The sequence below is a fragment of the Metopolophium dirhodum genome, chromosome 1 (assembly GCF_019925205.1).
Source record: "Metopolophium dirhodum isolate CAU chromosome 1, ASM1992520v1, whole genome shotgun sequence".
Taxonomy (NCBI): domain Eukaryota; kingdom Metazoa; phylum Arthropoda; class Insecta; order Hemiptera; family Aphididae; genus Metopolophium; species Metopolophium dirhodum.
Genome location: NC_083560.1, coordinates 64,329,641 through 64,356,151, shown reverse-complemented (window position 1 = coordinate 64,356,151; position 26,511 = coordinate 64,329,641). Strand labels below are relative to the sequence as shown.

General features: G+C 37.0%; 1 protein-coding gene across 1 annotated transcript in view; it reads left to right on the top strand.

Moving 5' to 3' along the window:
• LOC132934222 (uncharacterized) overlaps positions 1-26,511 on the top strand; it is a 53,151-nt gene that overhangs the window by 9,004 nt on the left and 17,636 nt on the right. The window contains exons 2-6 of the mRNA XM_061000500.1: positions 2,579-3,085; positions 18,379-18,427; positions 21,688-21,945; positions 22,082-22,142; positions 25,271-25,404. Coding sequence (XP_060856483.1) covers positions 2,579-3,085; positions 18,379-18,427; positions 21,688-21,945; positions 22,082-22,142; positions 25,271-25,404 — 1,009 coding nt within the window. The remainder of the gene's footprint in view (positions 1-2,578; positions 3,086-18,378; positions 18,428-21,687; positions 21,946-22,081; positions 22,143-25,270; positions 25,405-26,511) is intronic.

The window sequence follows — 26,511 nt, the reverse complement described above, 5'->3', positions numbered from 1 at the left end:
TCGGTCCGTTTAGCGTGCGTCGGTTATCGACAACGACGAGACAAATCACTCGATCATTTATCATTTTAATTTTCATTATTATCGCGCGTGAGTGTATGTGTGTGAGCTCGTTCGTCGCGTCGTCACGTATAACAATCGTTTTCGTGCCCCCCGGTCCGCGTCCTGCCACCGATGACCCGAAATAAAGTATCTGACAATGGACATGCACTTAGTTATTGTGTTCGCGCGCGCGCTTCGTTGTATTTATGTGTAGAGGCCTGCAGGTAGTGTCGGACGACCTTATACGCGATAATTAGTTATATTATATTGTAACGGTGTGGTATTGAGTTCGTTTTATGCACACTTTAAATAGAAACCTACCAATAATATATTATGTAGTAGCTGAGACCGGATACCGTATGTTTATTGTTGCTGATGACTTACCTGTCCACTACTTCGTATTATTCCTGGATAAACAAACATAAAGGGACCAAAAAGTGTTTTTACGAGTGTACGACTGTGTGTGTTATATTGAATGGTATTATAAGTATTGTAATAATAATTTATTGAAGCGTCGTTTAATTAGCAAAGTTTAAATAGGGATCCATATAATTATAGCTGCGGCCTGCAGAGACAGATATCCTGTTAGAAATTTAATGTGTTTTTGATCACCTATCACCCCATTCATCGACTATTCATTTTTTATTAAGATATTTTACATAGAATTTCTGAATAGGATACGTACAGGAAATGTCTTGTAATTTGTGCACACAGAACATAAATGAGTAGGTAACTACAGTAGAAGAGACGGATGCCTATAAAGGCTGTATAGGTATTGTTGATGCTATAATTACTAATATATAGTTTCCAGCTCTTTGTATATACAAATAATGAATAAATTGTACATTTATTTTATTGTATATGATAATGGCGTTTAAATTATTTAGTGGGCAATTTAAAAGCGGTTATCACTTATATTAACTACCCGTATAATAAACTGTATTAACATTTAGCAAAAATGAATATTCTATTGGAAGTGTATAATGTATTTTTAGTCACACATATTCTCAAACCTATTATGTTCCAAAATTTAACCATTTAATAAAGTTTTTTTGTAAGGCGCCAGGATAACGCACATGTAAAATTTGCCACCACAGGGTACAATCTATTGGGTAGTTAAATATTTCTATGTCCGTTGTATACCTACAGTTAAGTTTAGTTCTATACATTGAAGTAGTTACATGTCTCGTATCATGTTTAAATTTTAATTATTTTTAAGCCACTCGGTTAATAACGTAACCCCTAACATATTAACGTTTAATCCGTGTGAATATGTGTGCGATGTAAACATATAATAAAACCCCAAAACATAAAATCTTAATTAACACTTTACCTAACTGCCGTCTGCCACAAAAAGGTACTCCTGCACCCACCTACCTCGTCATTAGCGTAACAATATGGAGTTCCATGAGAAACTATTTCGGCGCCGCCGCCGTCATACAGCGCATTATTAATCATCGCTGTCTTCGTGTCGTACGGCTCACACATAAGGCTACATGCGCGGTGGCGAAACGCCGATTATTCGAATTATCGGAGCCGCCGCCCTGACGGGCTAACGGATTTGATGCCCGCGGGTATATGCGACGGAAACGATATAATTATACCACCCCCACCCGTTACCATCATCAACAAGATATGAGAGTTTAGAGTCCGAAGGAGGTGCAGTTTGATAATATATTATGTGCGTGCACCATATTATATATAATGCTCTCAATTCAAAAAGTTGTATAGGTACCTATCTCTAAAATTAAATCTCTTTCAATCTGTTTAGGGTAATACAAATACTATTCGTTAAGTTGGGTTCACTACAGCTGTACTTCGTCTACTCGTCTGTTGTGGGCCTTTTATCGTACTATTCTGATTGGTCGTTGTAAGCATCGTATCATTGAATCATTCATTAACCATTATCGCTATACCCCTAATTTGAATAGCGATTTTCGTTCTTCGTGGGAACTTTGAAGTATTACCAAAATACCACGATATCAACCGTACATGCCGTTAAAGTTAGGTACCTATATCATTATTATCGTGGTTTTCTTACATATTATAATAGACTTACAATAGTTGCTAGATAGTCGAATTGCATACTCACAGTACACAGCCACACAGGGTACAATTATTGACATCAAGATGATACGATCGACCGAATATTATACATAATCGGCTACACCGATACGACTATTATTATTATTAGAGTTTAGAACGGATTAAAAATATGACGTTTGATGGTCATAACAATGTATATTGTTATATTCGTATAAACGTAGTACGACTATATATATACAATTACCACCTACCTACTTATATCAATGTTGTATGACGGCTGATCGAGCGAACTGATTGGTGGTCCGTTCTCTGTTGCCGTCCCCACGTTGCCCTCTATGTCTTGTTATTGTTGTTGTTATTGTTGTTTTTATTATTGTTATATTATATAATACTTATATAACGTATATTATAATCACGAAACATACTAATATCTATATCATATTATAATAACATGGTAAATGATCGATTTTCTTAACGTTTTGCACGCACACAGGACGTCCGGGCACTGGGATTTTTCGAGCTGCAAATACTGGAGATCGAAAATTACCGCGGCCAACTGGCTACGGGTGAGTGTTGTGGCAGCGATTCCTCGTCGTCCGCCCAACAGCAATCGTCATCGGCACAGCGCAACACGCTGCAGTGTACCGGCACACCGCAGTGTAACACCCTATTCCAGGTGTGCTTGCGCGAGTACCAGAGCCGACAACAGCAGCAGCAGCAGCCACCGGGTGGGTCCTCCTCGTCCGTGTTGGCCGGCGGCAGGGTGGTCATCGGCGAAGACGATTCGTCGTCAACGGGTTCCAATCACCACCAAACGCCCAACTCGCACCTGCACCACTGCTCCTTCGGTAATGTCACCAGCCCCGTCCTCGGCGGAAATTCGTTTACGCTTGGCGGTGACGCCGCGGCCGCAGGGCCGGACACCAATTCACCCGCAGACGTCAACAACCGTGGTGCAGCCGGCGGCAACCTGGCATTACAGTTTACCTTCAGCTGGACCGTTAGTATTATTAAACTTTTTATATTTATTTATTTATAATTCAAACAGACATATCGATGGCTAAGAGGCCAAACGTTGTAAGTCCAATTTTTCTCAAAATCGTTTTATTAGTCCATAGGGTTTATCTGGGTTGTCTTTTTGATTCGGTAAAACATTACAAGTCAATATCATAATTAAAACATGTTTTATTTATACTTTAATTTTTGTGTTTTTAGTGCAAGATAGGTTTTTTAGTGCACACATATAACAAGACCGGACTTGTTACTTTTGTCAAAAACAATACATTCAATTTTAGACGTGTAATGTCTTAGATAATATTGATTTTGTTTATCTATTTATAAAAAATGAATATGTCCGGACGTATTATTTTAAATAATAAAATTTTTTTATGATATCTTCAATTAGCATAAAATATCATTAAACACGGGTTTTATTTGACTAAAAATTTGATGAAAATTGCTACTTTATTATTTTTTACATTCAATAAAAAAATGCAATATTTTTTATATTTTTTACTTTTTTACTGCAATTATATAAACAAATTAAATTTTTTATATCAAAAAAATTAGTCTTACGTACATTTTAACTATTTATATAATAAATAAATTGGAGTTTATATTAAATTAACAACTTTTAATATGTCCATCAAAACCTTATATGTCCGCGGTAAAAATATATTATAATTGCCATTCATAACAAGTCCCATTTAAATTTAATAGAAACATTATAATTACGTTGAAAACAAATTTTAAGACCTAAAAGTAATAATTTATGTAATCTACAGAATATTTTACAAATAAATCAGTTGCAACACTGAAAAACAAAAATCTACAACACAAATGTTTTGGTGTAGAATAATTTAAAATCTTAAAACTGCTCTCCTGTAAAATTTAATGTTTGGGACATACAACTTTTGGCCTCTTAGCCATCGATATATATTGTTATTATTATTTGCGGGGCTCGTAAGTCAGTGCGCTCTTCTGTAACAAACTTGCTAAGCTGTATTCATGCAAGGTGACGGTAGACCCGAAATATAGGTACATAGTATACATATATTAGGTATCTATACATATAGTTAAATTAACGACATTTTATTTTGATTTTTTTGCATTTCATCAAAATGTTATTGTTTTTTTTCTTATGATTTTTCGTGCATATTTTAAAACAGTATTTCAATTATCAACGTTTATTAGATTTGCAAAAAAGTAAAAAAGTACATAATTAAACTTCGAAGTGTTTCTTTTGTTTTTCAATTAATTCATCATCCGATTGATTTGAATATTACCCACGGTTAATCTATTTATCGAAAAAAAATCATTATTTCATAATCTATTTATAATCTCACAAGTTTAGATGAGTGTAGTGGAGTGGCGTAAGGGTTGATCCACGATTCACTACTCCACTCATCTAAACTTTACAAACTTTTAACTTATTAAACACTCGTCCCAAATTTGATTTTTATATTCGAAATACTCAAAATAATACTATTTTTTATTTGGTTTATGAAACTAAAAAGACATAATAGTGTTGTAAAGACTTAACATTATATAAAAAAATATATTTTCAATAACGTTAATAGTTTTTAAATAATGAGTGTTCTTTGATAAAAAAAAAAAAAAACACCACCTGTAATAGTATAGACTTTATTAACGCAAGTAATCGGCTTATTTCGATAGTATATTTTTTATGTTAGCACGCTGTAATAATGTATCGGTACACTTATCGAAGATGTGGATCCGTCTAATGTGGCCGTAATGATACGTTGTATACCAGCTATAAAGCATATACATTTATTTTGAAACTCGAATAGAAACGCATTAATATTAATTGGTTTTTTATATTATTCACATAATATACAGGCGTACGATTTCCGGGAAATACTCGAGCTTTGTTGGTAGGTGGTGAAATCGATATTCTACCTCACAAATAGGTTTTATTTATGATCTTATAACACAATATATATTATTGTCGTATAGAGCGGTATTGTTGGTATTATTTCTATACCTACATCGCGCGGCTTCTTAACGAGCGGACTAGAGCCTTTTCAGTTTTAACGGATATGGTACACCTATTCGCGCGTATTGTACGCATTATAATAATACAGAAATATTATTACAATGTATTTCCTGCGCATTGACCACCCCGTATAGTATAATCACCAAGTACCGACTTATCGTATATAGGAGATAATAATAATATATCCCCCATTTAAGTCCCGAGAGTATATTATAATATACTGCAATAATGGCCGATTATAAAATTTCTATTTGGCACTACGCCAACGATATAATAATATAATATATAGACAAGAACCCATACATCGGACATTTGGGATCTAATGGACGTAACTGTCGACTTGTTGTTAAATTGTTGTACAATAATACAGTGTTCGTCGCGTGCAAGCCGTGGTACTCTGTATTATTATAATACACTGAGACATATACAATATATATATATATATACAATTGTATGGTATTGTATGGATATAATATAATATATATATATATATATATATTTATGCCGCGAATAGCCACTACCGAACTACTGATACCTATATAATATTATGTACTCGCTTCCGGGCATAATACATCGTTCCCGATAATTTTCATATTATAATATAGCGTGTGCAGTGTTATTAAATTATAATAATATTATTGATATTATACGCGCGCGCTATATATTATTTACTATTATAGACGCGGCGGCGATAACGACGGCAAAACGTTTTTTTATTCGGCCGTGGCGTATACCCCACACACAATATTATTATTACTGCTGCTGCTGCAGCGTTCGCGCCGATCTATTATAATGACCGCGCGGCCACCGTTGTGGTGCCGGCCCGTCCGTCCGTCCGTCCGTCGAACGGGTCGTCCGAGCGTGTGCACGCACCGCGGCCGCGGCACAGCACACGCACACGCGCACGCAAGTACACGCGCAAGTAAAACGACCGAGTCGGCGGCGGGATCGACAAGACCACCGTCCACAAAACTCGTTTAATTCCCGGAACGCATTTAAATATATATAATAAACGTACCTATGTATGTATGTGTGTTATATACCCGACGTCCCCCCCCCCCTTAACCGCTGCCCCCCCGACAACCCATCGCCGCCGCGCCGTCCATCTCGTCGACGTTCATATCTAACCGGCGTACCGTTTCTCGTTTTTTTAACCCCTCGATCGCCCGCCGCCGCACTACCACGTATTATAAATACCTATATATTACGTGTATAATATTATATTATCGTACCTATACGGAATAATATATTTTCGTTCGTCCATGCACACAGGCGGTTTTTCAAGAAAACGAATTATAATTATTCATCGTCGTTTACGCGTATAATATATAATATTATAATATACGTCTTCTTCGCCGCGTTTAACTCGGTCATCGCCGCCGCCGCGAATCGTCAGCCGCGGTTATAATAATATATTATTGTAATAGGCATATTATTATTTAGTAATATACGCCGGCGGCTGAGCAGTGAGCACAGGCGTAAATGGTAAACGGACCGGGTTCACCCCGTCGAAAGATTGAGTTTACGTTTCGTCTACGACAGATATAAAGATGGGGAATTTAGTAGCCGGGAAATATTAGCCGTACGATAATGTTTGGTCCCTTTGGTTTTGATATTATACTGCAGGCCACATGGTGTAACTTGACAAAATAAAAATGCAAAATAATTAAATATAGATAAACCAGGGCTTGCAAACGTTATAATAACGTTATGATTATAACGTTATATTTTACATAAAACGATTGAAATTTGTAAACTTTATTTAACGGAAAGCGATAATAAAAAATAATTAAATACAGTAAAACAAAACATTACGATAAACAAAATAATATATTATATATCATTAAACAAAACATAACGCAAACCGTAATTTATAGAATATCATTGAACAAAAAATAACGCAAAACGAAATATTTTTAAGGTCTATTGGTTTCGTAGAAACAATTATTTCATGCAAACAATCTAAGAATTGATTATATTATATTCCGTATTCGGGCCATTACCTACCCGCATTAGTTATTATTTTTAAATTTAATAGGTATTAACACTATTAAATAATGATAAACGCAAAAATTGTGTAACGTTTTAATTGTAAATAACATAAAACGGAATATTATTTTCAAATGCAAGCCCTGAGATAAACATGAATATATTACGTATTTAAATAAAAGTTTGTACCGTCAACATTTTTCTAAAAATTAGATTTACAAATTTGCTATTTTGAATTTTTCTAAACTTGTAACTTACTGAACTTTTAACGAGATTGTCTATAAACTAAATATATAATAAAATATTGATGAGTCATGAGTACCTACAATAGTTATTTAATTTATCAGGTCATTCTGTTACACCGTGTATACAAAGCTATCTGAAAATCCCGGTTGAGGATATAATGTAATACTATAGCTATATTATATATAATTGAATCATCTATTATAGTTCTCATACATGTCTAACTACTCCACGTGAAATCTTTAGTATACTAGTACATTTTTAAAACATTTAATTTTTTACTTATGAGTTAGGTATATATTAAATTAGAAAAAAATCTAACTAGACAAAGAAATAATGAATTAATATTGAATTAATTTCCAAACTTTAATTTATTATCTTAATATTTAAATATTACTGAACAAATTCATAAAAAAAAATGATTTATAATAACCCGGAGACCCACATCTGATAATCAATATACACTGAGCAGTGAGCACCAATTGTCATATTTTAATATTTACTGTGGACAAAACGTACTTCAGCCTAACTCATTTTTTTGACGCGAACGAAACGTCCTAGATTCGGGGTACATGAGCATGGAGGGTTTGATTCTTCTTAAGCTATTTCACTTCCTAGATCAGACGTTTATTTAATTTAGTATATTCGATATTGAGTTATAATAATTTTATTAGATCAACTTTTCATATTATATGAATGCAAATAATATTAGTTTGTAGTTATAGTATTATAATATTATGATTGCTTATATTATTATTAACATTCTTTGCGCGTATAACTATGCATAACATATAGGGGATGGGGGTGAAACATAGCATTTTAATCTTAAACCTATATTGTTGCCGCCGTTGGCAAAAGTCATACAATATGCATTTTTGGAGCATACCTACATTAAACAGCAGTAGAAAATAATACATGATACCGTACACGCACTATATTATCGACAACGGCCGTCACCGTTACACGAAAGCGCCGTTTACCCGATCGTGGTTTTTACCTTTTCCTGCCTCCATCGCGTGCGTTTTCTGCGTTTTTAATTAAAAAAAAAATCGAGCACGACCGTCGCTGTCGCGTGTGTGCAGTCGCTGAGTTTTCGCGACCTATGTCGTAGTTTTTTTCCTCCGTCGCACAGGTACTGTACTTGTGTTGTGGCCGTTAATTGTATAGATCTTTCTTCTAAATACAACGTTTATCGTGTCGTTGTCGTCGTCGTCGTACAATACGCGTAGCGATCATATATGTAATAGTAATACATTATTTTTTCGTATCGAAATTTTCTCTTCCGGCACCGTCGGGGGCCACCGGCGCGCACCGTGCTTTATACCGTCCACGGCTCGTGCCGTGTATACAATATACATATACATACGTATACATCAAATGCGCAGAGGGGCAACAGGGTTTTCGTGTTTAAAACGCGCCCCGCTAACTCGTAGATCCGTGAGTGACTGAGAGAAGAAACCGGGGGTCACGATCTCCGTATTTATTATATTATTATATTATGTACTTATACGTACATATATATACCAAACTGCCTATGCCGCGCGTAATCCGCTCGCCACGACCGGACGCTCATTTATTGACCAACGACGATCGATACATCTCGATCGATACGATAACGACGACGACTACGACGACGACGACGATTATAACAATTGTAATAAATAATAACAATAATAATAATAGCCCGTCGTGTACCGTACATAATACCTATATAGTATATATATATATATATTAATATAAAATACATAATAATATTATATATTTTATTATAATAATATAATATAGTGGACGGCCGACTGCGGCGAATTGTTTTAACCCGCGGCAGACGGTTTGACACATAAATACACGTGGCGTGCACAAAGAACTTTTCGAGAACCGTCAATATATTATAATAATATAATATATTACGATGACGATATGTTCGTGTCAATGATATTATACGCATTATGTGTGTGTGTGTGTGTGTGTGGTAAGCTGCTGCAAGTTAGGTATACCCCGCTGCTGTTCCGCTGCCGATGTGACTGCGCTCGCTCGCGCGTGATTTGAATATTCAAATGTCCCATAATAGTTATAATACTATTGGAATTTATACATATCGAATACATAATAGTAATAATAATAATATTATAATGTATATATCATAGTACCATTCGAATTTATATAAATAACGCTTGTGTGAGTGTGTGTGTGAGTGTGTGTGTGTATACCACCGCGACGTACCTAATAACAAACGCAGCATTTCTAAAAAATGTATATATTTATTTCGGTTTTTTATTTTATTTTCAATGACCGCCTGTACACACCTGTCGCCGCCACTACAATGCCGGCGACGACGACTATACGACGACAACGATTTATCGTACGATTCGATTTGATTTCGGTATTTCTCGTCTCGTTTTTTTTTATTTTTTAATAATACTCGTAGTCTTGGTCGCCGCCGAGGTATTTCTTCCGATTATATTTTTCGTTAATTGGCTCGGGTCTCATGCCGCGCGCGTTAGTCGTCGGCGGCGGCGAAACGAGCTGGCAGACCGGTTGCCGCCGTCGTCCTCTCTTCCGTTCGCGGTCTCTCTCCTTGTCGCTCTCACTGTTTTTCACTCACTCTCTCTCTCTCGTACGCACACTATCTGACCGCCGCGGTCTAGCCGTTTTTAATTTATATACACATGCGCTGGTGCAGGAGCGGTGGCGATATACGGCGGGGTAATACCACCGTGGTCGCCGTCGTACGGCAGCAGCAGTCGATTAAAAGCCCACCCTTAATTAAAAAAAACGAAAAACACGATCCCGCTGAAACGTCTCCTCGACCTATAAGAGGCCTGTCACGTGTGTCCGGAGCACACCGGTCACAGATCGCGGTGCTGGTGGAGGGGCGAGTGCGGGCAAGAGAGAGTCACCTGCGACGACGACGACCGTATAAATAATATAATGTATATAGATAGGAAGGCAGTGTAATAATAATAAAATTATCCAATTTTTGTCGTTTATACGGCGGTGAAGGTTGTCGGGTCAATACGATCGCCGCCGCAGCCGCCCCGAATTAAAAACATTAAGTTTTAATGACCTGAAACGCGTATGTAGTCGCGTTTACTCGTCATTGTCTGGTTGTTGTTTTTACTAGCGGCGGCGGTCGTGATGATGATGGATACAAATATTTTTGTCGCCGCCGACGTCCACACATGCCGCACTGCCGCCGTTAATTGGGTTTTTTCTCGCGCGCGCGTGCGCTAGGCGGCTGTAGTCACTATATTCAGCAGCGGCAGCAACAGCAGCAGCAACGCATGAGAGACGAGACGACACCGCCGCGCTGCATACCTGTTCCGCTGTTGGTGATGCGATGTTGTGCAGGTTATAATAATATGGAGGGCAGTCGGAATTCCGCTGGTAGTGGTGGTGGCGTGTACAGTAAAAAACCATCGCAGTATTTTCCGATTAATTAGTGAATACCACAACGACGACGACGACCAACTCTCGACGGCTTTTCGTCGCGTCTAACGGCCAACGCCGCTTTTTAAGCGTGTGCCGCCGCTCAGTCTTTAACCCCCTCGTATAGTCGTCATTATAAAGGTATATTATTATATATATGTTACCTACTCGTTATTTTCATTATAATTTCCGTTTGTAGGCTGTAGCAGTTACATATAAAATAAACTTTTGCAGTATACTAAACCTATTTAATATAATATGTAACAACGCACAAATAATGTATTATATATACGATCTGGCACGCTGCAAAGGGTTAGCCTTTTTCACTACGCGTGCGTGTAAAGTGCGTACACCACTGAGCAGTGTATTATAATATACGTATTATAACTGGCGGCGCGTGCCACTCCACCGCCCCTGCATCAGTGACCGCAGATTTTTTTTTGCGCGACATGTGCAACCGCTACATCGGTCGGGAAAGGGGGTCAGAAGGGCGTACATATATAATAATACATTGGTTAATGACGCGCGCGACCCCGCGGGATTATCGTTCGACTATATTGTTTTGGAGATTTTTTCTTTTTACGACTCCCCCGCGGCAGTGTATATAATATACATATAGAATGTATACGTATTATGTTATAGTTATAATGCGCGTACATGATGACCGGCGCACTTGACTATCGACGCGCCGCACTTTGCGCAGCAGTTTTTTTCGGCTATTGTCGTCGTTGTCGTTGTCCCTCGCGCAGGGATGGCACCGTCGCTTATAGTCGTAGTCGTTGCGTTATATTATTATATACTACATGAATGGCACGCGAAACAATACGACGATAATTTCGTCGTCCTAGTCCCCCGGTCATCTGTCGGTTGGATTTTTTTCCACTGTTAATCCATACCGCCAACAGCTGCTGCTGTATCACACAAACCGCATACAACACTGTATACTCTACATATTATAATAATACTGTATAACACACGACGTGTATGAACGCGCACGTGTGACGACTGTCCCGCCGCCTTAATAATTATCATTGTTTTTTTTTCACCATCGCCGAACACATTTTGTTATACATATAATAATATCATGATATACATAATAATAATATTATAATATATTACAACATGCGTCATATTATCATACACATTACACACTCACACACAAACATTATATGTATAAACGTTGTGCGGGTGCTCTCGTGTGTGCAGTGTGTTGTCACATAATATAATGTTCAATGACATAATGAGCGCGCGCGCGAGGTCGATACTTTTGTCTTTACGTTTTTTTTCTCGTGCATAGAAAAACAAACAAAAAAAAATTCTTTTTTCTTTAAATTTTTTACGTCATCGTTGTTTTGGCTGCGGCCCCTTGCCGAGAGTGACATACGCGGTGCAGCTAACACAGCGTCGGTGTGATGGCGGTGCTTCGATGCCTCCGCTGATGCACCACTCTCGCATCCGCCCGTCGGTGTTATGCCTCCACCGTCGCAGTTCGCGTCAACAAAAGCCCGACACGTTGCAGAGACAGTGGCGTCTTCGGACTCCGGAGTCGTCGTTGTCGTCATCGTTGTCATCGTCGTCGTCATCGTTGTCATAGTCGTCGTACGTACAACGGCGCCACCGAGTCGTCGTCCGGCGGCACGTACGTCGCCGCCGCTTAACCATACTACGACTGTCGAGCTATATGAGACCTGAACTGCTATTATAAGTAAAGCGTATACATTACCGCAAGTATTAGAGACAACGTTCGACCCCGCGGCGGTCGATTGAATCGTCGTCAACAGAATAAATATACGGTGGATAATATACAATATACAAACGGCGGCGGTGGTTTTTTTTCCGCTGATTTTTTACTGCGGCGGGGTCGGGTGAGGTGACCGCGTTTCTTTTATTCATAGGCCGTACTACGACAACGGCCGACAGACACTCGTCGTCGTCGTCGTCGTCGTCGTCGTCGTCTTGGTGGTGATGGTGATGGTGATGGTGGCGCGGTGGTAGTGGTGGTGGCGCCACCACCGCACACCGGACCCGCCGCCGCTGCACTTTTTTTCTCGGTACGCGACGTGCTCGCACGCACGCGGTACCGACTGCGGTCGCCGTTACGTACTCGGACGTGGCCGCCGCGCGTATTGTACCATCGTTGTACATATATTCCCGGTAACGACTATACGCGAGCGCGCGCGCGCGCTCGCGTAATAAATCAATCAAAACCGGGACGGCGGCAACGTGATTTCTGTATAACCCCCCCGGCGGTGGTACTGCACCGCGATCTCCTCCTACGCACACGTTAGCGTCGTCGTCGTCTTTCTGTCGTCGTTCGATGGCAGTTATTATTATTCTTATTCTTCTTATTATTATTATATTCCGTAGTCGTAATTACCGTTCCACCGCGTTAGCTGTGTAACGCGCGCGCGCGAGTGCTACCACTAAAGCCGTATATTATTACGTTTTATATACCTGCAACAGTTGTATTCTACGATCGATTTATATTATGTATATACGTTAGTATGATATTATTTTATTATGGTCGTCCATAGATCGATACGAAACTTGGCCGCTGACGACGTGCCGGATGCGTTACCTTCGACTTTATCGACGAGATCACAGGTATAGGTATATAGTATATTATAGTAAATAATAATTGGTATATATACTCGGTTTATGGTCATCAGCGATTTCGATGACACTCCGTCGTTTTAGAGAACACTCACACCGTGTGGAATACATTATAAACAGCATTTATTTATTTCCACCATTAACGAACGTCGTGATACCTTTGATCACAGTTATAGGTATTATAGAATACAAAATGTTAATGTACCATCAACGATTGTTCATTCATCATTAATCGATGTCAAATTGTAATGTTTGATTAGTTTATTGTTATTCATTACAATATATAAATAACAAAATAAAAAAGTACGATATAGTTAAAGAGAAGAAAAAATGTGACACTAATAGAATAGTCCTGCTGTAATTAGAAATAATATTCACGTCTGAATTAACAAAACCAAACTACACATATTTAAAAAACAAAACATACTTGTCAGAGTTTATAGACCTACGTCTAATGAATTATAAATGTGTTTTTGAATTCTCATATACTTGTGAGTTGTGACTGATATGGTGTGATAGTTAATTGGTATTTGACATTAGAAGAAAACTAGTTTAAAGGAAATTAAAATACCTGTATAGAAGACAGGTTAAATTATAAAAATATAATGTTAATATAGTTCAATATTTGAAATAAAACGATTAAATAATAATAAAATATACATTTGGGATAATTGACCTGTTTTGGTTCACATAAATAGGTGTTAAATTTAGCACTTTCATTTTCATATTCTTAAAAACGTATTACCGTTAACCGCACTAGGTACAGTTAATTTGTCCAACTAAATTAGCTCAATACAATAATTTGTTATTTATATCTTCAATTATTCTAAATGAGTTTATAGCACCATCTGCATGGAATAAAATTAAAAGTATTTAATCTCCTGGGGTAGATCGTATTCATACAAAATATATTAATTAAATAGAAGGGCAGATGGTCTGATGGTCACCCGGTGGATGGAACACCGTGAGGCGGAAGTTAAATTAATTGGTGTGGTTTCAAAGTTATACGGTATTTTACGATTTAAAAATAATATATTATTAGTTATCGAAATAAAAAAAAACATACATTGGAGCGATATAAAAAAATTAATATAGTATTATATTATTTTTCCCAGTAGCAGTGATTAATAAAATCTACTATTATAATTTATAATGAATATCGGTAACGGTGGCTAATTAAACGACCACAGATAATAACAAGTATTCAAGATTATTGTAATAATATAATGACGATCAACCGCGGTGTATAATATTATGTTTGTACCTATATTATATACATTCAAAATATTATGATAGCTTTACTTTGAAAGTTTTCTCTTAATAACGAGGACTTAGTGACTATCATCGTCCTGAAGTCTTCTGACCTTTATGAACTGCGTGATTGCAGCTCGAATGAGATATTATCTAAAATACAGGTATAAACAACTGATGGAACCAATTCAACGCATTCGTACAGACATCAATGCACTTTTATACTATGGCAACGATGATGATGATGAAGACATATTGTGTATTTGTGTGGCGTATTCAATATTTAGCATGTTCATATAGTATAAGGGTGCCGTTTAAAACGGGATTGTTCTTTTATTGATCATCATGATCCCTTGTTCCGATAAACTTCGAATTTTGTCCCGTTTTAATTCCGCGTTATCACCATATTATACAGGTATGTGTGTAAAAGAATTAGTCTAAAATAAGGTCGCATAGTCAATGATGGTGTATTGATATTGTATTCAGTGGAATCGCATTTGAGCAAGATGGACCTGTATATTATTCATTTGCCACATATTATAATAGCTTCGAAAAAAGTTTTGGGACCCTTGTTTTGCGTGAATTGATGTGTCTCAAGTGATTAAAAGCCCTGGTAGATCTAATCATAATTGCATAAATATACTTATATACTTATGTACGTGAACAACCGCAATAGGCAAAAACTGGTCGTATTATATGCCGAGACACTAAAGAGATGAATTATACGTGAGTGGACGGTTAAGTTAGGTTAACATATACGGCGATATATTATTATAATTTGACCAGCGTGAGCATAAACTGAATATGTTATCATTGCCGAAAACCCTCAAAATTATCTACATACAATTGAGACGAAGCGTTGTCGTTTATAATACTATCCATTCGGGACAAGTTCTTCTATGATAATAATAAGAGGACTTATAAAACAGAATCGCGGAAACTGGATATTTTTTTGATGTTTAATATCTAAGAGTTTAAGGTGTTATGCCTTGCAGGTATGTTTACTTGATAAAATGTTCATTGCTCAATATTGCATCTGCAAAAACAATATGCGAAGGGCGTGGTTCAAAAACCACGGTAATCTCCATATTTCGATAGGTTAATTGATCGGTAGATATAAAATAATATCCACGGTTATTGCACCGGAATGTATAGTCAAAATTATTCTTTATCGGAAAATGGGAAAACGTGAATTTAAAAAAAAGTGAGACAGCCGGTAGTTCCTTTCGTGTGGTAAACGAGTGGGATTATTGTGCTCAGCCAAAGGGACATCATGTCTGAGCGCTTGAACTAACCTACCTATCTATGTACCAGTATACCACGACGTCCGAATCGCACAAGCCAACTATTCAAGTTTCGTCACATGAACACGTGTGATTGTATATGCGGCAAGTGACTTATTTCGGCTAAGCCGTCGTGCAAAGCGGAAGCGCTTGTTGTATTGCCTTATGTATTTACAACCTCGTTAACGAGTCCGCCCGCCGTCGGATCTCTTAATTTCTTCGTTGCGCGCGAACAAGCCGCTCCGTGGTGATTACTCGCGAGTCGTCGTTTATCATATCGTGGCGTCGTTAAACTGCCGCCGCCAGCCCAGACGATATAATAATAATAATAATGGATATTAGGTCCCGCCGCGGCCGTGCGCGGTGAGCTCGTTCGCGGGACGGCCTGGCCGTAGCACCCGCCGCGCGCGCACAATATAATATAATACAGTCGTCCGCGACCGGGCAATTAGTCCGCGGCGTGTACCGCAGTCGTTAGTGTACCTATATGTGTACCACGTAGAGCGTAGAGCGGTGGCGTGACGTAGCGGAAAAACGCCGCCGTCGCGGCTTTATTATTATTATGATTGTTGCACCGCTCCAGCCGCCGTGGTGACCGGTCGGGCACGCACGCGTCCTACGCGCCGGTGACGCGGCGGAAAAACGGCGGTGTACGGGTTATGGCTTATTTAGCCGCAACCGCCGAAGTATATGATTGTGATGACGTGACGGTTTCTTTTCGGGCGTCGACGGTGAGCTGCAACGTACGCGCGCAATCGGCATTTTTTGTCAACTGGTATTATAATATGTTCGGTGGAAAACGGATGCGTTTACCCATCATGTTACCTATACACAATATTTTTCAACTGACAGCGGTGTGTACATAGGAGATACAATATCGGATTAATATATTATTTTCAAACCTATATGTTCAATTTTGTGGTTTAATGGGTATATATCTAAATATTACGATGATTAGAGCGCCAACCGTGGAATTTATGTATATATAAACTTATATACACTAAAAAATGCTAGTAAAGCTAGTTTCTGTCAATAATTATTACTGATTCTTTTTGTCAACTTCGACCGATGCCAACATTGCAGATACCTATATATTATATGGCGCAACAACTATTGACCATTTAAACATAAAATTTATCAAAATAATAGTTAATAGTTAATAGTTAATATTAAAAAGTAGAAGTTTAAAATTTAAAGTTATATATTTTTTTTTAAATAAAACTTCAAAGTATAAAGTTACCATCATATATAGACGGTCATCATTATCTATCGATTAATATTTCCTAAGTTGTTGTATATCATCTGAAACGTTACTATCCCCTCGCCACACTGTGGCACAGAGTTATGACTGCATCTGAGAACTATATAGGAACTAAAAAAAGAAAAACGGTTACGATGTGCGTCTGCAGTCGCTGCAAGCTAGGTTCCTATCGATCGTTGTTACTTGTTACGAGGTGAGGTATACGCTCTAGAGTCACAGTGGACCCTATATACCGCCCGCGGTATAACATGTTCGCGGCGGTTTCCGCGGTGCAGCAAATTGTGCGCGGACCGTTTATAATATTATATATATAGGTAGAAATCGTGTCTGCCGTGACAGCGGTTCGCGTAGGAGTCGGTCGTCGTACTTTTTTTTATGGCGTACACACAATATTATAATAATATAATATACCTATATATGTATGTGTGTGTGTATGTCGCAGTGTTGTTATAATATCTCGTATGTTTATAGGTATATATACCAGTACGCGTATATACTCCTCTGGTTGCGGTTTCTCTGGTCGCACCGTCCGCGATGATGATTTATCGTCAAGCGCGCGCGCGCGCGCTCGCTCGACTCGGCGGCGACCATCGTCTCGACTACGACAAATATCGTACATGGTCTCGGCGGCGGTCTACGGCGAAGGGGTGGGTGACGGGAGGGGGTGCAAATACATCGTACGCAAATGTACGTACGTGCAGCAGTGCGCACTTGTATGTATATTGTATAATATTGTATATGCACACACACAAACTGAGAAAGAATGTAAAAATAAGCGTACTCAATGGACATTTCGTTCGTGCGCATGCGCGTGTCCACTGCATATAACATAACTGCAGCAACAACGTCGCCGACGACAATAAAATATAAAATACGTTATTTATCGCGGTTCTTGCTCCACCGGGGTCGTCCGGCCGCCCGCGATATCGGCATACGGTCATATCGAGCTCGGAAGATGATTTCAAAAATCGTTAGGAAACCGCAAAGTGCAACAATACAGTCCGTATACGATGATAACAATATTATGATTGTCGTTTAAATTGTAAACATAATATATTATAATCTGTACAAGAGTATAAGAGTATAGACTATTAAGACTGCATAATATTAATATTATCATACCAAGAATGTTATTATTATTGCATAGTATAATAATATGTGTATTTTATATCGCTAGGTAATGGTTTTATTGGTTTTTTTTTCTGTTGCAGAGATCGTTTACGTTGGTATTGCAGGCGATGGACTACAACAATTACACAGGTAAGCGGCTGTTATAATATTTATAATAAGCAATAACAATAATAATTAGAAACGACGATAATATTATTATTATAGTCTATATAATACTTGTACGACAATAATAATAATATTCATAATATACCTCGATTGTATGTGGTATGTATGTCGCGAGCGCGCGAGACTATAAAACGATAATGTCACATATATAATAATATATAAATATATCGTTATTATTAATATATTATTGTCGTCGTCGTCGTTGTCGTCATTGTATATATGGCTCGACGTGACTCGGCCGGCCAATATATATATAATATACACATACACGATACGCCCACGCACCGCGCATACATACGCACAATGCGAACGAGTTTGGTGTAATCGTCGTCGACCCTCGTCAATACTACACACATATAAAAATATATTATATGGGATGAGGCGATCGAAGACGTATATTGTTGTTGTTGTTGTTGTTTTTGACGTTGTCCGGTTGTCGGATTATGTTTATATATATTCTATATTGTACGTATTGATATCGGGACTGCGGTGGGTAAGCGCATCATAACAATCGTAGCCGTCGTTTCGTCGCGGTAAGTATTGCGACGGCGGCGTCACGTCCCATTCCACTGGGGCCACATACGCTGCTGCGACTGTATAGCGACGACGACGGCTCGGCAAGGATGATATTGTCGTATATTACCATCATCATCGGTACTTACAACTACTAGTACTTATACAATATAATAAAATTATTATTATACACTCCGGACACTATATATTATATTATATTATTATTATTACTTATAGCTATAATAGTAATAATAATAATATATAATAGTACAGTGTTCGATACGATTCCAATTTCCAATTCCGTGTAGGAATGCGGCGGCGGCGGGACGGTTTTATTACTATTGTGTTGTTATATTTTCATTATTACTATATTACTGTACCTATCTATACAGGCGTACTATTGAAGATTTGTCGTAGTATATTCTTTTTGTTTTCACACACATTTATATAATAATAATAATATGATGTATATCGTCCGTCCGTCCGTATGTATATATGTGTGTGTGTGTGTGTGTGTGTGTGTGATTGTGACGACGACGCCTATTGTTGTACACCTACCTACGGCGGAGAGATAAACGCGCGTGAACAACTGAACGGAGGAAAAAAAAGGGTAGCCAAGGCGAAACGCCTAAGAAACGGACAGAGGAGAATAGAAGAAGGAATAAAAAATCGTCTCAATCAATTCCACGCGCGTCGTTGTTATACTATTGTTGAGCGCAGGCGCGTGCGTGTGTGTGTGTGTTGGCCGCTGCAACTATTATTATATATAGGTACAACATAATGATAATAAAATATAACAATATTATAACATACAACTGAGAGACCGGCAAGCACCGAATCGAATCGGCGGCGGCGCGGTACCGGCTTTTCGTCCGGTGGCGGCGGCGGTGGCCGAGTCAAAAACGTCCGCGACACAGACAAAAAAAAAAAGCCGATCCCGTAACACAGAAATAATAGGATTAACCGTAATTGTATAATTATTACGGTTTGTAACAGCTATACAATTTATATCTTTTGCTGGTTTACGAAAACATCGTTATTTAGGCAAATGATTACATAGTTATTCCGACTAGAAATCAACCGGCAACCACGTTATTAACTTAATTTGGCCGATTAAAATAATTAATAATCATAATATTATAAAATATATAGTAAACACCACAGACATAATATTATTATAATTCGGACAAACTATACTATAATGTTATTATAGTTAGGTGTTTACTACATAGTCATAATAATTTAATTATATTCCAATAAATAATTTCACCTATAAAAAATAATCGTTCTTCTATAATATAATATATAACACATGCATGTATATAATACCTATATAAATAATAAGTGTTCTACTAAACGTTAGTAATTATTTTATTTTTTCTGTGAACATGAATAAATTTGTGCGAAGGATTCGATCCGGTTGATGGTCGTGACGTAGATACAATTGAAGGCTCACCACGATATTAATATACTATTATGTCTGTCAAACTATTTTTCATGTTTCCTTAGGTTCTAGCAGTGGCAGTTCATTAATGAAAGTGCTGTCCTTTTTTGAAATAAATAATAAAACATATGTGTACTTGAATATAAGTTTCTACATAATATGTATTATAAATAGTATTACATGACAAGTTTTATATTTTAACTTTTGAGAAACACTAAAACTTAAAACCTTTTATTTTATTTTACTATTTAAAATACAGGGCTTGCATTTGAAAAAAAATTCCGTTTTATGATATTGTAATTAAAACGTTACACAATTTGCGTTTATTGTTATTCAGAAATACGTTATACAAGTTTTCCGTTCATCGTTAATTAGAATTTAAACATTATACAAGTTTTGCGTTTATCGTTATTTAGAATAGTGTTAAATGTTAATACCTATTAAATTTATTAATAATAATTAATGCGAGTAGGTAATGGCCCGAACATGGAATATAATATAATCAACTGTTTTGTCCGTATGTATGAAATAAATATTTCTACGAAACCAATATAACTTTTAAATAAATGGATTTTACTATTTCTTTTTGCGTTATTATTCGTTCAATGAAATTCTATAAATTACGTTTTGCGATATTTTTCATTTAATGATATTCTATAAATTACGTTTTACGTTATGTTTTGTTTAATGATATAAAAATATATAAGTATAATGTTTATCGTTATGTTTTGTTTTGCGGTATTTAATTATTTTTGATTATCGCTCTCCGTTATAATTACGTTTACAAATTTCAATCGTTTTTTGTCAAATATAACGTAATAATCATAACGTTTGCAAGCCCTGTTTTTAATATAATTTTTTTCGTAGGATTAAATATGATCTAAGGCCAAAGCCATTCCGTAAATATCCCCCCCTCCTCTCAGCAGATGTACTCAATAGTTCGATATCCTGCAACAATATTGCACTTTTGATACAATTTGTGGCACGCATAATGTCATTATTAATACTATAGATTTAATGATTATAGGTAATATAGATAATAGCCGTTCGTACTATCTTAAAATTCTTTCATACCCAGAGATAATATTATAATATTAATAGTTATGAATTATAATTTATTTATATTAATACAAATTGTTTTCAAAAATGAGAGTGTCGAGTGATATAATATAATAATTATAATCGTGAAATAATTTACATACCCACCTGTTAAAGCAGTTTTATTGTAAAGTTGTAACTCATCGTTTAACAATGCGTATTCCTGCAGGCTTGCTGTCTGTTATCGAAGAGGCCACGTATTCAGGTATCCTGTTGCCTGGAAATGAATGGAAAGCACTGTCGCACCTGGGCCACACGGCCCGCATGGCGTACCGCGTGCGCGTTAGGTGTGATCGCAACTACTACGGACAAAATTGCACAAAGCTCTGCAAGCCCCGGGACGACCGATTCGGCCATTATACGTGCGGTGACACGGACGGCCGGAAAGAGTGCATACCCGGCTGGCAGGGCGAGAATTGTGACAAAGGTTAGTGACTGTATTTTCTTAAATTTACTCCCTCACCTCGATCGTTATTATAAATGAACGATAACCAAATGGTTCACTATATTTAGTGTTAATATAGTAATAATAATCACGTATTTTTTGAAATTTTTATTTACAGCCGTGTGCAAGACCGGATGCAATCCCGCACACGGACATTGCGGTAATCCCGGAGGTTGCGAGTAAGTATATTAATATATACATATTGTAGTTACAGCAGGCGTTATATATATATATATATATACACTTAAAATTATATCGAAAAACCTACGCTTAGTTATTAAATATAATAATTTAATATATTATATACATAATATACGACAATGGCGACGATGATGACGACCTCGTTGTTCGGTGTGCTGCCGTCAATGTGTTAATGATAACGGTTATAATATAATTACTATGGTCGATAATGCGGCGTCGGCGATAATACATAGAAATAGGATATAAAGCGGTCCACTGGCAATTGCAGTTCGGCCATCGACTTAAAATGTAAAGGTTACGCAACTAGATATGTGACAGAGTGATCGCCGAAATGAATCCTGCAGCGTATATCCTCTTCCCGTTAGGGTTATCGCTGTCATATTATGTGTACCTATATATTATGATTTCAACTCTATATTATCAGCTCTATATTTATGGCGAATACTATTCACTATTTTGTAAAAGTTATACGTTTCAAACATTTTGACGGTAAAATTGGACAGCCATTTTCGTGAGACTCTTTATCGTATACACACTGCACTACTGCAGTAGCTACCCGCAGTGCACATTGCACAACTTATAGTAACAAAACTTGTGATTTATTGCCGCTTCACTGTCCCACATGCTACCACATAAACAATGCAATGACAATATAGTAGTGATACTATATAAATACAATAAAAGATCACCCTCAGTATTATGGGCACTGACAACCATTACCGCACGGTATACCGTATGGGATGTTTCCGGGTACGAAAAAGGTTAGGAAACCATTGATAAAGAGTTATAACGTTTTTCATTTTATCCGCATAAATCAATATAGGTACTTTCAATTGAATTCGATAAAATATTATTTTTATATTATTTGTTTACTGCGGTATTGACCCTCGCCGGTATTATGTTAAAGTATCTTTACCAAATTTAACACGCATGATATATAGTTGCAGTGTTGCGGCGTCTCGATTGAAGTATTGGCACGCGCGCATTTAGAACAAACTCCCCGCGGGGAGGGGGTGGTTCAAGCCACACATCATAATATTAACAAAACACAAAAAAAAAAATATATCAAATTCGGCATTCGTATAGGTATATCCAAGACGAATTTTGGGAGTACCCCTCAAGGCCCCCACTACCCCCCGCAAGCGGTATCTGTCGACCGCCGTCGTACTCATCATCGCGTATTCGAATCATGAAAACCGCCGTGTGGGCTTTTATATATATTATTATATTATATCGTAAACACGACGCCGTAGTCACCGGCGGTACGGTTTCGTCGTCGTTGGACTCTGGCCAGCACACGGTCCGGCGGCCCGCCGCCTTCGCTCGTTCGGCGGGCCCGGGGAGGCGGGGGCGTGGGAAACGACGGTGAGTTTTCGAGAGTTATCGCGGCGGGCTCGGTCGCCCGTTGTCGTCGTCGTCGTCCTGGCCGTGGTCGTCGGCGGCGGCGGCGACGGCGGGGGAGTACGCCAGCCGAATTTTAATAAACGCATCGGCGGCGGCGGCGGAATTTCGTCGTGTAGTCTGCAAGCCCCGTACAGTTCTCACACAACAGCGTCCGATGAATACGAAATGCGCGCATATAACGTGTGGTGTGGATATTGCAGGCGGCGGTCACTGCGCTGCGCGTGAGACTATAATATTATTATTATTAATTAATTCGATACGATATCATTCCCGAATATAATATCATATAATATTATTATTGTATGCCTACTCGTGACACCTGCACGGCCACGCGTTTCTCACAATTCCGCCGATCTGAAAATCGTCTCTCACACCGCGGCCACACTACAGCCAACCCTGGCGCGGAGACTATATAATAGGACGTAATACCAATATTATCATTTATGTATCATATTTTTTTTATGTAGGTAGTACTTTCACAATGTTGTTGATAAATTGTGCGTAAGCCCTCATTTTCCGCTTCGAGTCTGTAAATAATATAATTAGATACTTAGATTTTATTCGCATCACACAGGAGTAGTTCAGATCTCAGACTAGTTAACCTAGGTGGAAGGTCACGCATATTGAGTTTTCCGGTGCGGGGCGTAAGAATAACTTTTTAATCATCCTCTCGCACTGCTCCTGCAGCTTATAGAAGCACGATGCGATGTCTACATTCTTATGCAGAAGGAAAAATGTGTTTTGAGATTCAATGAACTGAACACAGACTTGTTTTTTTAAGTGAAGTGATGATTTTATTATGAACTAGGACAATCATATCTTAGAAATTATATAATGATTATTACTTTTAAATTAAAGTTTTTATTTTAATGTAAATTAATATCATTAAAAATCAAAGGAAATTATCAAATTAAATACTTTTAAACGTTAAAAGCATATAAAAAAAATGTCTTGTATTTCCTGGTTTACGATAAAATAAATAATAATCACCTTGAATATACAAATCGAAATATTAAAATAATAACTCCAACGTCTCTTATATTTAAATTAAAAATAATTTATATGTTGAAACAATATAATAACGGTATTCAACTTAACAACAATAACATATTTAATAAAAAAAATTAAATTAAAGTTGAACGTACCGAAGAGCTATTTCTTATAAGATTTTGATATAGTGTGCAACAAATTCGATTGTATGGTTCCCGCTCATATAATCAGATTAAAGCCTAGAGCGTTTTATATGATTATATATGACATTTATAATTGTATGGTCGAAATTTGAGTGACCTTCCCCTTTAATCACGTATATAATAAGTCAGAAAGTAGTTGTATCATATATTAAAAACTAGGTTTATTTATTTATATTAATTTCCGTGGGAAGCATTAATCTTTATATAGAGGATATTAGTTTAAACAATTTTAGGGAAAATTTATATATTCTCATCTAAGTTATTTACACTAAAATATAATGCTCTAATTATTTAAAAATGTTAAAGGTTGTGACTAATATACATTTTACTTTTTCTATCGCAGTTCATTAAAATTGAAACGGATATTTTTTTTTATACTTCCAAAACTACTATACAGTATAAACACGGTGGCACATCGTCGTTGTCATTATAATATTATTCACTTCAAATTATCTGTGTAAAATTTGTATGCGAATTAATTCAGATGTTTTTGTTTAAAATAAAAATAGGTGCCGGAAAGGTTGGCAAGGTGAGCTTTGCGATCAGTGTATGACGTATCCTGGATGCAAGCACGGATATTGTAACGGAACTTCTTGGCAGTGCATATGTGACATAAACTGGGGAGGCATTTTATGCGATCAAGGTAAGTGTTTTGAATTTATTGTTATGAGATGTAGAATTCATGTAATATAAAATATTATTGTAGCCGTATGTATGTTTAACGAATTTAAGACATATTTTAACAGTTACACTCATTATAAAGCAATTCCATATTAATATTTATTGGAGATATTATATTTCAGTTTATTTTCGAGAACTGTGCGCTATGTCCAACATTATGTCACAGTTAAGATAATATTGATGATAAATGTAAATACTTTCAGGTTAAAAGAATTCAGATATTTCGACATACAAACGGTGTTGCCGTGTTAGGGTTGGCCATTGTGATTTGTTTAGGTGCGGAACGACGCGACGTCGGCAACCTGTTCGCCATAAATCCTTTAGGGTTCAACTATTGTACTTAGTATGAACATTTTATATTTTGGATATCATATTATAAAATGTTATTTATTGGCGCCGAAAGAAATACTTGCTTGGATCATAATATCTTAATCCGTATATCTGTCACTGTACATAAATATTTTCGCTTCCTATATACACCATTCAGGAATCAAGATCATGACTAAGAAATCAATACAAATGTTTGTCCCAGCGATGATATATACCTGTACCTATACATAAATAGTGTTTTCTTTGTCGATTGTGAGTCATGACGTGGTATTTGGATTATTTTTACCCATTAATTTAATTAAAAGAATGTGTATAAAACATTTTATCTCGCATGCTTCGTATTTTTAACATGGAATTATTTTGCGTTACGTACTGTTTTTTTTTACTGCATCGTACATCAATTAAACTGCATATTTTTTAGAGCATTTTCCATTGCATATATAAATATATAGGCGTACACTTTTGATTTTTTTCTTTATTAATGCTTTTATACATTCACAGCCCTGATTATTATTGTTTTTTTTTTATTTTTTTATATTTTTTTTATTGAAATCGATCTCGAAGCGGTGACTATTATATAACTGCAGAAGATATAATATATATGTATACCTAGGGTCCTTTCGCCGATTGTGACGATTTTTTATTTTAATGATTAGTGGTGCGTATCGAATCACCCGCCGCGGCGGCAATATCGGTGGTTTTCAATCGACATCTTGGTCCGATAAATAATATATATATA